Genomic DNA, 13,391 nt, shown 5'->3' with positions numbered 1-13,391 from the left:
AATAACTGGTTTGCTATTTGGGAAAAAGAAAAACAAATTTACAGCTATATATACATACCAGACAACATATATTCCAAATAGATTAAACACTTAAGTGCAAAATGATTACTACTATCATAGTTGCTAAATTTCATATTAAACCCTTAGGGGAATATCTGATTTCTTAATAAAGAACTTCCTCAACTTAATAGCAGTGGGAAAAATCACAAAAATAGTAAGTGTGAATGACTTTTTACTTTAAAACTTCAGCATATTAAAAAATAACAAACAAAATTAAAAGAACTGGGAAGTGGTATTTGCTATATATGTGACAGCTTATTAGTCTTAGCAAATAAAAAGCTCATCAAAAAGTAGTAAGACTCTAGAATTGGACATCAACAGAAAATTACCAAGAGAAAAAAAGGAGTGGCTAATAAACATTTGGGAAAAATAGTTTGATTTCCTTAGTAATCTTAGTTACGCTAATTATAACAACATGCTAATTTTCTTCTACCAAATTAGGAAATATTTAAAAATAACATTCAATTCTGGCAAAGGGCTTTAAAATGGACTCTCTCCTATGTTGCTGGCTAAAATGTAAAATGATAAAACAGCTCCACAAAGGAATTTGTCAGTATAATTAAGAATTCTAAAAATGTTCATATTCTTTGACTTTTCAGTAATTTTCAGTTTAAACATCTTTACAATGGTGGAAAAAAATCAGAAATGGAGTGAAAAAAAAGATGTTCAATTCAGGATTATTTTATAATAGCAAAAAATCAGATATAAAGTAAATGCTAAAATTTTGGAAATAACTAAAAAATTTGTCATCTATCAAATATGATAGACTATCTCAGCCACATCAAATATGATGTTTATGGAAAGTTTTCAATGACATAACCGAACTTATCAATATCATATTAAGCAAAAAACAAGCGGGACACAAATCTGTATGTATAATGTGGTCTTGAGAATTAAAATAAACATAGTGAAAAAGAAAGAAATATGCTGACATGTTTAGAGGAGCAATAGCTAGAAGTGATAATAATATTTTCCTTAATAAAAACAGGTATTACTTTATAAAGAAAAGAGAAAAAATTTCAATGAAACACAATCTACTACTTTATGTCAATAAATCTTTGAGTGCCTCTGCACAGCAATGGAGACTCATAAAATAGAGTCCTTACCCTGAAGTAGCATACAGACCAGCAGGAGAGAAAGATGGTAAATAAGTGACTTCTCAAATAATTAAACAAGAGCAAACTATAAGGATCTCAGTATTTTATAGGAGTTTCACCTGAGTCTTCATCTGACTTTATTTTCTTTGCTACCTCTTCCTACAAAAAGATTGCTTATCATTATTTATCTATTAATAAGTAACAGTAAGACAAAACTTTACATTTTAATAGGATCTTAGTTGACACCTAACAATATATCATGTAATATGGCAATGTATTAAAGAAAAATAAAATACAACAAAAATTTTAATAGGACCTTGTAGTTCTCTGAGCATTTTCATATTCCTTTTATTTGTTTCTTCACAAGAGCCCATGTTACATATTTCACAGTAATCTATACATCTTGGCCTGTACGGTCATAATTAATGAAAACTCATCATAATACCTTTTAAAAGACCAATAAAATTATATCTTAAATTACCTCTTGTCAACTAGTTTCATGAAATGCTATATTGCAGTAATACAATTTTACATATGCAACCCAATATATTAAAGTTCTGAGATCATTTTAGATGTAAGTTAGACATACAGCACATACTTATGAATGACTTAGTGTAACATTAATATTCAGTTGAAAATGGATGTCACCATCCTAGATTGAATTGTTGTGATATAAGAATGTGAAATTTTGTCAGAATTCAATTATTACTATAATTAGATTATTAAAAATTTAAGAACCAGTGTTCCAAAATATGACATACTGCAGGAACAGTCATTTCCAACATTATCAGATGCAAGACTGCTCCACTGGTCATCATAATGCACATTTAGAATACTGAATTATATACTTACTTTCAACTTGGGCCAATTGAAGAACAAAGCTCATTTTGGATAATTCTGCCAATAATGGGTATTTCTAATGGCAATACTGCCATCTCTCTAATAATAGTAACAGGTAAAACATATCTCCTCTTCAATTCTTGGATTAAGACTTGGTCATTGGTGATGATGTAATATTACTGAAGAAATTCTACAAACTCAAAGTGCAATGCTTAAAGAAATGCTTTCTGAATACTTTCAGAAGCAGACCTACGATTGTTGCCCTTACAATTTTACTGCTAATACATCTATATGTACTTAATGGATCTGGATTTGTGGTAATGATACAATGTAAATGGTTTTCAAGATGAAAAAATTCTCATTTCCCATCTGCATCTCAAATTTAACTATTTGCACATCAATTTCAGTACCATTCTGTTGTTGAAAAGGATGATTTTTACAGAAGATGCCATACACCATAAAGAAATAATTATAACCTTAATGCAAATAAGCTTACTTCTCCAATAATTAAACAACAGCAGGCAACCAATGGATAACAGAAATCCTGCACAGTTGATATTGATGTTTTTGCAAAGCACAGTATTACAACTTTGTCCATGTAATCTTTTTAAAATAAATAACAGTTTTTACATCATATTGTTTAAGTATATGACAGAGCAGTTTTAAAATATCTGGTATGCCATTTACTTTGTCTTTGACAGAAGACAATTTCAATGTAAGTTAAATCCAGAATTGTTTTTTTTTTTTTGGTATCATTAATATACAATTACATGAGCAACATTATGGTTACTAGACTCCCCCCATTATCAAGTCCACCACATACCCCATTACAGTCACTATCCATCAGCCTAGTAAGATGCTATACAATCACTACTTGTCTTCTCTGTGTTATACTGCCTTCCCCATGCCCGCCCCACCTACATTATGTCTGCTAATCATAATGTTCCCCTTTCCCCCTTGTCCCTCCCTTCCCACCCACCCTCTCCAGTCCCTTTCCCTTTGGTAACCATTAGTCCATTCCTGGGTTCTGTGAGTCTGCTGCTGTTTTGTTCCTTCAGTTTTTGCTTTGTTCTTATACTCCACACATGAGTGAAATCATTTGGTACTTGTCTTTTTCCGCCTGGCTTATTTCACTGGGCATAATACCCTCTAGGTCCATCCATGTTGTTGCAAATGGTAGGATTTGTTTTCTTCTTATGGCTAAATAATATTCCATTGTGTGTATGTACCACATCTTCTTTATCCATTCATCTACTGATGGACACTTAGGTTGCTTCCATTTCTTGGCTATTGTAAATAGTGCTGCGATAAACATAGGGGTGCATCTGTCTTTTTCAAACTGGGCTGCTGCATTCTTAGGGTAAATTCCTATGAGTGGAATTCCTGGGTCAAATGATATTTTTATTTTTAGTATTTTGAGGAACCTTCATACTGCTTTCCACAATGGTTGAACTAATTTACATTCCCACCAGCAGTGTAGTAGGGTTCCCCTTTCTCCACATCCTCGCCAACATTTGTTGTTGTTTGTCTTTCGGATGGTGGCGATCCTTACTGATGTGAGGTGGTGTGTGGTTTTAATTTGCCTTTCTCTGATGATTAGCAATGTGGAGCATCTTTTCATGTGCCTGTTGGTCATCTGAATTTCTTCTTTGGAGAAGTGTCTGTTCAGATCCTCTGCCCATTTTTTAAATGGATTATTTGCTTTTACATCTAGAATTCTTGACAATATTTGAAAGTGAATATTCAGGTATTAACTATAAATCCAAATGCTATGCCTTGTTCATATTACTGATGTTGTTACCCTGATTAGGTATGATGATAACTCACACAATAGCATGTTCACTGATCACACGTGGGTTCAGGGATACAGAAATGTTATTGAGGTAGGCATTCAACTATTCAGTTTGCAAGGGGTGAAGCCAATTACAGCTTTTGAGTAAATACTGAAGCCAAGGTGAACTTCCTTGCATCCTTAGACTTATTTAGATCCTATTCTCAAAATAATTCAACAATATTATTCCTTCCTCTTCCCAAAGACTTTGTGAATCAGTCTAAGGGGGGTAGTTTACAGATTGGAAGTCTATTTAACCTCTTATATACATATATAAAATCAAGGACTAGAAAATGTGCCCTTAAGCAAAAGGTAAACTAGTGAAAAATCAAGCACTGTTTTAGAACTTAAAACATTTTTTTTGAAAGAAGTCACTAGTACAAAAAGCATTAAAAATCTACTTTGTGACAGAATATACTTCAACATATACAAATATAGAAGAAAGTATCAGAAAATAGGAGACATTCAAAAGTAAAACTGAAGAATCAAAAGCAAGTTGGATATTTTGTTTTTGCTTTTTGTTTTTAGACATTAACTGAGCTTGTTTGGGAAGCAGAACTTTTATTTATTTAATGCCATTTTTCTACAACTCCTTATTTTCAGAGAAACTTTGATCTTATCAATTTTAACATGCATTATATTTTTTATACTTATTTACCCACATAAGTGGCAAGAAATTTTTTCACCACAAAAATCTCTAAAATTTTTATCCAGAGAATGTAGAAATTAAAGAAAAGTAATCTCCATTATTCCTAACATTCCCCGAATTCTCTAATTGTGGCCACAACCTATTTAATTAACATGGTTTTAGAGCCATATCAATTCAATAAGCTATATATTCTCTTCACAGGTAATATATGTAAAGATAATTTATCCAAAATTTCTAAATCAGCCTCACAGCTTCTTCCATTAATCTATGTAATAAAGTTATGTATCTATCTTCTAAGGGTGTATCAAAATAAAATCACTTGAGATAAAAATCTACATTTGATTTGAAAGTATCATTTACACATTACAGAATTGTGATAGACTTTCTATTTCACTCACCTTTTCCTTAATATCAGGAAAATTCAATAATCATAATCTATGATATAGCTACAAATATTTACATGCAGAACAGTACTAATCAAAAGTAAATAAAGGATTTTGCAAATCTAAATATTTAGTCACAGAATTTTAACCCAAAAAAGTAAAATGGTATCAAGGAAAAGAGAGAATTCACCTTTTCAGTTCTTTTCTTCTTTTCATATTACAATACAGAATGTCTGTATGATTTGATTTCTGAAAGAAAAAAAGTGTATTGTTTAGGAAATAGAAACTGTGCAAGGGTACTACAGTTATGAAGGAAGGATATTGGGAGACAATATTTTTTCCCATACCTATGTATGTGTTAGTGAAGGTTGACACAGTAATTTGCTTGATCCTTCCAATAATCATGTGAGACAGTTATTATTACCCTTCCCTACTTTACAGATAAAGTACCTAAAGTACCCATGGCTAAAATGGAGCAAAGTATCTTCCTCAACATCACCTAGCAATTCAGTAATAGAGCCATGGTTTAAAACCAGATCTGTTTACTTTCTCTACTCTACCACTATGTATTTCTGGGGATACAGGGCTAGGTACAGGAAAAATAAGAAGTAGGATTTGTCCCTGTTTTAAAGAGCTTAAAGTAAAAGCATAAAGTAGAGAGAAGAAGGATATGTACAAATAATAATAAGGACAAAGCCAGAAGAATAGACAGTAAGTTGTAAAAGAGTTTAAAACATCAACCACCAAAAGCTGGAGCATACCTAGAAAAAAAGATGGACAAAATATATGCTAGAGATTAACTATAGTTTGAATAAAGATTAGCAGGTAAAATAAAAAGGGAAAATAAAGATTAGTATAGGTAAAATAAAAAGGTATTCTCAGCTAAGAATGCTAAGGCCTTCAAAGAAGCTAGATACCTGGTGTAAATTCAGCAGAGAGAAAATAAACCAGTCTAACTAGAAGCAGGACTGTTTTGAGGAAGAAGAAAAAAGAAAACCAGATAGTTAAGGTGTGACCAAATTTAAGAGTCCTGCTGAATGACAAAAAAACTGAGTGAAGATTTTTCAACAGAGAATTATGAAATCAATGTTTTAAGACAGTTAATACAACAACAATAAATTGAAACAGCAGTTGCATTATATGAAGACAAATTCTTAAAAACAGAATTGTGCATTCATGGAAGTTTCTCAACTACTTTTTCTTATTACAACAACTGTATAGGTATCCCAATATATAGCTAAATTCAACTTGAATGTGTTAACTATTTCATCAACCAAACATGCACTTTTCTAATGTGTCAGTCTGCTATCACCGGTTCTAATTATTTGTGTGAGTGGAAGGAACTCTGGACTTGGTTCTGTTGCTGTACATATTTTGTGTCCTTGGACAAGTCATTTAACTTCCTGGATCTCAATTTTTGAATCTGAAAATACAAACACTGTATCTGTCTTGGCTACCTCAAAAGGAAATTGTAAAGACAACTATAACCATGTATGGGAAAAGACTTAAAAACTGCCTAAATTTGTATCCATGTTGTCCATTTCCACATGGCAGGGTCCATATTAGGTATTAGCATAAAGAAATAAAGAACTTGATGTTTTTTGGTGGGTAGAAAAAGAAAAAAACAAACGCTGGTCTTCTTTCTGTTGGCTATCAAAAAGTAAGTAATACAAAGAAAAAAATTAATGGAAAAGTAGTGGCGGATTTTATACCATAACTTTCTAATTATACATTAGAACTTCAGTATAAATAATTTGTAGAGTTACAGTATCAAAACACTCACGAGTTTTCTCTTTTCTGATGAAACAGATTTTATACAGCAAGCAGACCCAGCAGAACTTGCTACGGTTTTTTTCTCTTTCTTATCCTAAGAATGTCATTTGGAAAAAAGGAAAGAAAAGCACAAGAAAAAGCACAGTGTAAGAGCATTATTTCATTATTATTATTATAAATCAACAGTCCTTCTATATTAATAATAAAGTTCAGGGGGGAACAATGTTTAAAGGCACACAACCTTTGGTAAGAGGAAGGGGAACAACTAGATGGGAGACTCAACTAGAAATCGGAAGATCTAGGTGCTCCTGAATTAAAGAGCTGCGATGGAACAGCAGAAGGCCAGCTGACAGCACAGATAAGGGCACTGGGAGGCAGCACTGCCATGGTGGAATCCAGTCCTCTCCAAAGCAAAACCATATAACCCATTATTTTTCCAGTGGATCCTGAATTCAATTAGACCGCAGACACACATTCTGAATATCTATGTACCAAAGATATTCTATACAGTGGGGACAAATCAGTGAAACAACAGCAGAAGTTCCTGCCTTCATGAACATTAAAATCTAGTGCAGAAATTTACAAATGAACAAGTAATACGTTTAGTGTGTCAGACGACACTATAGGAAAAAAATAAAGCTGAGAAAAAGGCCAGGAAGGGCTGGAAGGTAGGGGTGGAGGCAGCTGCAATTTTAAACAGAGGAGTCAGAAAAGGTCCCACTGATACGATGATATATGAATGGAGATCCAAAGAAATGAAGAGACAAATATCTAGGGAACAAGTTTTAGGGAGTACAGCTAAGGCAAAGCCCCTGAGGTAGGAATGTGCCTGGCTCACTAGAACAGCAGCAAGGAAGCCAGGAGTGAAGAAAACAAAGAGAATGAGAGGGAGATAAGATGGGGAGAGTGGGTCGCTTTGTGAGCCCCAGCAAGGCCGCCAGCTCTACTCGGGATGAAGTAGAAAACCACCATCAAGTGGTGACAGCGTGACATGATCTGACTCATATTTTAATGAGATCATTCTGGCTGCTGAGTTGAGAAGAGAATACAAAGAGGCAAAGGTAGAAACAGGGAGATCAATTTAGAAACTATTGGAATAATCTTACAAAAGCAAGTTGACTGCCTGGATTATGATGATAATGAGACAGAGCAGGGAAGTGGGACAAGGGTCACACCATTGTAAAATGTACTTAGTTTGCAAAAAAGGCCCATCTTATTCTTTAACTTAATCTATATGCTGTTCTTCCTCTTCTTCCAATCCTTTAATCAAACAAGCAACTTTGTAACGAGGATCAGAGACAGACCTCAGGAGTGTAAATGAACCTACTTGAATAAAGAATGTTGAGATCAGATTAACACAGTCACCTAAATAACCCTATTCTTAAAACACTTCAAAGGCATTATTAATCACCTGTATACATCATGCCTTATGCCAACCCCTACCCAAAAGGCCCTATAAAACCCGAAATCCTGAACCCTTAAGCATGCCTTCTCTGTACTCCCATCTGAGTGTGTACTCTTACAAATAAACTTTCTTGTTGCATAAGCCTATTTTACTTGACCTCTGAACTCTTTTCCACAATAAAGACAAAAATTCACCAACCTCCAACTCCAGTGGAAAGTGTCTTTTGTCACTTTGCTATTTCATTCAGCTTTCTAGTCTTAATGCAATCCTTCTTCTCTCTCCCAGCTTAATTTCAGATCTGCAGGGAAGTGGACGTTGTGAGAATATAATCTCACTCCTTCCAGTGCTCTGAGGCTCCCCAAAATTCTGAAGTGGTAGGGATTTAGTTCCTGCACCATGCAGATTAGGCAGACACTGGGTGCCTGGTGACCTTGGCTTTAGGAGTTGGCAAGGACTTGCCCTATGCCAAGCAGTTCAATGAACTTCCCTTTTCTCCCTCTGCTCTTCCTTGCTCTCTACTGCATGCAGGGCTGTTGACATTTGCTTCTACTCTTGCTTTATTCCTTTCTTGCTGGCACTTGTTTGACCTGATCGCTAACTCTTTCCTGATTGGAGTCAATAGTACCCACCCCCGAGGCTGACGTTTTGCTTGGTATGCAGAGAGACCCTCCCCAGATACGGCTGCCAGGCAACAACACGTGTGGAGGAAGTGGTCAGACTCAGTTTTTACTAAGAGAAAGCAGATAGAATTTGCTGACAAACTAGATGCAGGTAGAGGATGACAACCAGAGTTTTGGCCCAAGCAACTGAAATAATGGAACTGCAATTTACTAAATGGAAAAACTGAGGCTGGGCACATGAAAGGTTATATAACAAGATGAGGAGGAACCAGAAAAAGACACTTCGAAACAGTCACTAGTAAGGCGGAAAATCAGGACAGCATGGTGTCCCAAAAGCTACATGGAAGAAAGTGTTTCAAGAAGGTGTAATCAGCTATGTCAAATACTGCTGATGCATCAAGTCACATGAGGTCTGAAAATTGACAAAGGATTTAGCAACATGAAATCCATTGCTAGCCTTGATGAAAGCATATTTGGAGTAGTCATGGCAAAAAATAGTCTGAGTCAAGTAGGTTAAGTGTGAATACGAGAACTGCAAACAGCATGCCAATTATTAGTGTCAAACAGGGGATACATAAATCAAGGACAAGTGAGTACTGTATGGCAATGCTCCAGGTCCCCTTTTCCAAGTATCACAATAGTGGGGGCCAAATTAGTCACCAGAAAGTTGACACCAAGGAACAAACACCAAAAAGTATAATGATCTCTAGAATATTTCATCCAGGTGATGAGTAAGACTTATGAACTAACCCACTATCACAAAAATCACTTCTTTAGTGAATAATCACCTTTGCCAGACTTTAGTCTCTCATCCTGGGTGGTAATGTAGCATAAACACTGTCTAATTCTGATGATGCACTATGCAAACTATTCAGAGAGTTTATAATAAAACTGATGGCATAGTTTTTGTTTGCCTGTTTGGGTTACATCAGTCACATTGCAGTCTTGCTTCCTGGAGACAACACCTAGCTCAATTGAGTGAATATCCTAAATTTCATCTACCAAAACACTTGTTAAGGTAGAGTGCTGAGTAACAGAGAAAGGAACATGTGAGCATGTCTTCCCAAGCATAGCCTCCCTGGTAGCCTGTTCCGACTGATGGGCACGTAATCCTATCCAATGCTGAGTAAACAGAGAAAGGGGAAGAATGTGCAAAACGGTCTAATAGTGTGTTACTACTATGAAAAGGGTACTTTGGGGGGCTTAAAATTGAAGTCAGGAATGCCTAGGCAAATTACATACCTCTCTACTTCATTGTGTAACAAGGATAACAGTAGTACTTACCTCACAGGGTTGTAAGGAATAAATAAAATAATGCAGGTAAAGAATGGGAAAAACAAATGACTTCTCCTAGGTCAGAAGGGCAGAACAAAATATTTACATATCTCATTTAAAAAGTGAGGTATATTTTTTCCATTACACAAAGATAGACTGTAAAAAAGGGTATCTTTAGGTAAACAAATAAAAATTCTTACTTCTTCATCAAAGTTGAGTGTTGAGGTGGTCCTTTTTCTCTGAGACTTATCTTTCTTTCCACAAGATTCCTTGTTGGACATTTTGAAAAGCTAAAATAAACATTAAAAACACATTATGTGTTTTTTACCATCACAACAAAATAATATATTAGAAATTCTCCTTTTAATTTCACAAAGATTGAAGTTTGGCACAATGACTTCCATTTCCAAGCTATTTCCCAGATGATAGGATTCTCATTGTGCCACTTATTTCACTTCCATTCTCACTCATAATGACGTTTCTCTCCTTTGGCTTCATCTATCACCTTTTTAAGAGTGACTCTCAAAACTATTCCTTTCACCTTGACTTCTCTCTCATGCACCAGATCACTATTTTCAACTGCCTGCAGAACTGCTGTATTTTGCCCCACCTACACCTCAAAACCAGTCATTAAGTATTCATTTTCCTGAGACACCCTCCCCTTCTGTCGCTCACTGTGACTTCAGGCAAATCACCTATTTTTTTCAGCCCCAGGTGGATTATATAAAAACAGATAATCCATCCGAGAGGGTTTTTTGATGAACTCAAATGAAACAAGGAATGTGAAACATACTCTGCACAGGTAGTACACGGAGGGACTATAAATAAACACTGGCCTACATGGTTGTCTTTCTACTAGTCTCTGAGCTCCTTGAAGAGTAGGCTGTATTAAAAACTTAGGAGGTGCTCAGAAATGCCTGCTGAGTTAATAATTGAGTCAATTTTTCTTCCACAGAATATTCAGTCTTTCGATCTGAGCCACTTCCATCACAGTTCTTCTGCCTACTTCCCATCTCACTCTGTTTTGCAGCCCTGCTCTGGATCAAGTCAATAATGTTAGCTGCTGACCAAAAAAAAAAAAAAAGCCATATGACAAACACAATCATCTCCTATGGTTACAGACATTCACAAGGTAGTGTGTACCACAAGTGTCTTGTGCTGGTACACAGAGGCCAGAGTCTGGGAACATCACCAGGTCTGCTGGGGCAGGAAGATACAAAAGGGTCTAGAAGCGAAGCCCAGAGGACAGATGATTGCTGGTTTCGGCATGTTTTAAGATTATGAACACAAGAAGGCTAGAAACCATGTAACTGCAGTTATTTCTGGTCAATCATGATCACAGTTAAGTGAAGTTCTATAAAAGAATGATCAATTACACTAAATCAAACTTGTAGAATGCTTTGAGGAATATAAAGAGAATAAAAATTCTAATCACTGTAAAAAAATATTCAACATAGATTTCTAAGAACAAATTCTAAATTACCCAGAAATTTTGTGTTTATACGATCATTTATGCCAACAATTGAGTTCATAGTTGAGTTTCCAGATTAGAGTAATAATCTTCTTATCCCTTTCTTGTTTCAAGGATTCCATTTCAAGCTGGGGAGGTACAGGAAAAAACAGTAACTTTCAGGAAAGAAAATGCTTCTATGTAATGGACTGGTTATGTTACCTTTTTACAATTTAAACTGATCCTTGTTGGTCTGATGTTGCATTGAAAACAACGTCATGATAATTTAAACCTCTTACCCACAAAACAAATGGAAAAAACACTGCAGATAATGTACTATCAAAGGAAAAACACCTATATGTTCACCATGACAAACGTCTATTAGTGTGAAATTCATATGAAAATGCAAATATAACCTAAAGGATGGGAGCCTCCAAAATGGCTCACAGATTTCTGTTGCCTGGTAACTACACTCTTAAATTGTTCCCTCTCACAATACACTGGCTTGACCTGTGTAACCAACCAGACATTGCTATGTGGTCGTAAGTGGCTAAGTCATATAAGACACTGTGGCTTCTGCCTTTCTCTCAAATTATTCACTCTAGGGAAACTCAGCCACCATGTCATGAGGGCATTCAAGTAGCCCATGAAGAGGCCCACCCAGGAAATACTGAGGCTTCTTGCCAAAAAAGAACTGCCATCCATGTGAGTGAGCCACCTTTTTTAAAGGTGATCCTGCAGCCCATTCAAGCCTCCACACGGCAGCATCCCTCGCAGATATGTATCATCACTGCAATGAGAAACCCTGTGCCAGACACACCCAGAAAGCCATTTCTGAATTCCTGACCCACAGAAACTATGGGATAATAAATGTTCATTACTGTTTCAAGCCATTAAGTTTTGAGATAACTTAGGCAGCAATAGATGAGTAGTATACTCACTTAATATAATTATTCAAACTTGAAGATTTCTTCTTTAGGGTGTCTCAACGGCAGGGACCATGCAGGGAAATTCTTATTAAAATTGTGCACACACTAAAATGTAACCCTTTTCCATGTTTTGTTTTCCGGATAGTATTAAACGATATTGATGTACTGAAGCAAGCTTTCAATTAATTATCTATTCTTTTAGAAATTTAAAATTATCACCGATTCTTTGATGATGCACAATATAGTTAGCCACTACTCATTTCTACAAGTTATGATTTATTTTACCTTTTTTAATTGACTGTTAAAAGAGCAGTGAGTCAGTTCAGAATACCAGTTAAAACTTGGGGGGGGGGAGCATTAAAAGGGTTTTATAACTTTAAAAAGCTTCCATGAATAATCTGTTTCCATCAAACTGGGGGAGGCGGGAAAAAACCTCCAGGTATGCTTCCCAAGTACTTAGTGGACGGAGAAGGCAGGATGTTAAATTCCTGTTGGATTTTCAAAGTGCCAAATCATCAACCCCTTCCTGGTTTCTGAAACAAGTAGGAAATAAACACACCCATGAGACAGGCATTAAGTATCAGCTTTAGTAACTAGGGAACCTAACTCGAAGTGTGGGTCGTGTGCCTGAGACTGAAAGGAGATTCCCTCTCTTTCCCTGTCACCTATAATGTTTGGTACAGTCCGAGGCAGAAGAGCCGGAAAACAAGTTTTTTCCTCTGCCTGCCCCAGTGCGTTTGAGTGAGCGACGTTCAAGCTTAAGCAGGCCCAGAGAGCAAAGGGGAGAGAAGCACAGGGCTAGGGAACTCACTGGCAAACGCCTGGGGGAATGTAAATCGCGTCAATCGAGTGCCCCGAAGCTCAACACACTCAGAGCTCTGGTTCATAATGCCTCAATACTAGGCTAGGGCGCCAAAACAAAAACCAAACACAATCCCCTAACCACGGGACTCTTACAACCTCACGGCAGCGCTGACGAAACTGGGTGTGCGTAGGCTGAAGCAAAAACAAAAACAAAAGGAAAAGAGCAGATCGCGGTGCGCGTGTGGGGGGAAATGAAGAGTAGTCCCAGCTCCAAG

The 13,391-nt window shown here is 36.1% G+C and overlaps 1 protein-coding gene across 4 annotated transcripts in view; it reads right to left on the bottom strand.

The window, feature by feature from the left end:
• Positions 1-13,391, bottom strand: part of SWT1 (SWT1 RNA endoribonuclease homolog) — a 111,635-nt gene that overhangs the window by 97,573 nt on the left and 671 nt on the right. For 3 of the 4 annotated variants that reach the window (XR_008999385.1, XM_057507946.1, XM_036912552.2), the window contains exons 2-4: positions 10,134-10,223; positions 6,644-6,727; positions 5,051-5,109 (exon numbers count right to left, since the gene is read on the bottom strand). Coding sequence is in view for 3 of the 4 variants with exons in the window: in XM_057507946.1 (XP_057363929.1) it covers positions 5,051-5,109; positions 6,644-6,727; positions 10,134-10,214 (224 nt within the window). In the remaining variant the exon portion in view is untranslated. The remainder of the gene's footprint in view (positions 1-5,050; positions 5,110-6,643; positions 6,728-10,133; positions 10,224-13,391) is intronic. The other variant, XM_036912553.2, reaches the window with a different exon arrangement.

The sequence above is a fragment of the Manis pentadactyla genome, chromosome 9 (assembly GCF_030020395.1).
Source record: "Manis pentadactyla isolate mManPen7 chromosome 9, mManPen7.hap1, whole genome shotgun sequence".
Taxonomy (NCBI): Eukaryota; Metazoa; Chordata; class Mammalia; order Pholidota; family Manidae; genus Manis; species Manis pentadactyla.
This window is presented reverse-complemented; position numbering and strand designations above follow the sequence as displayed.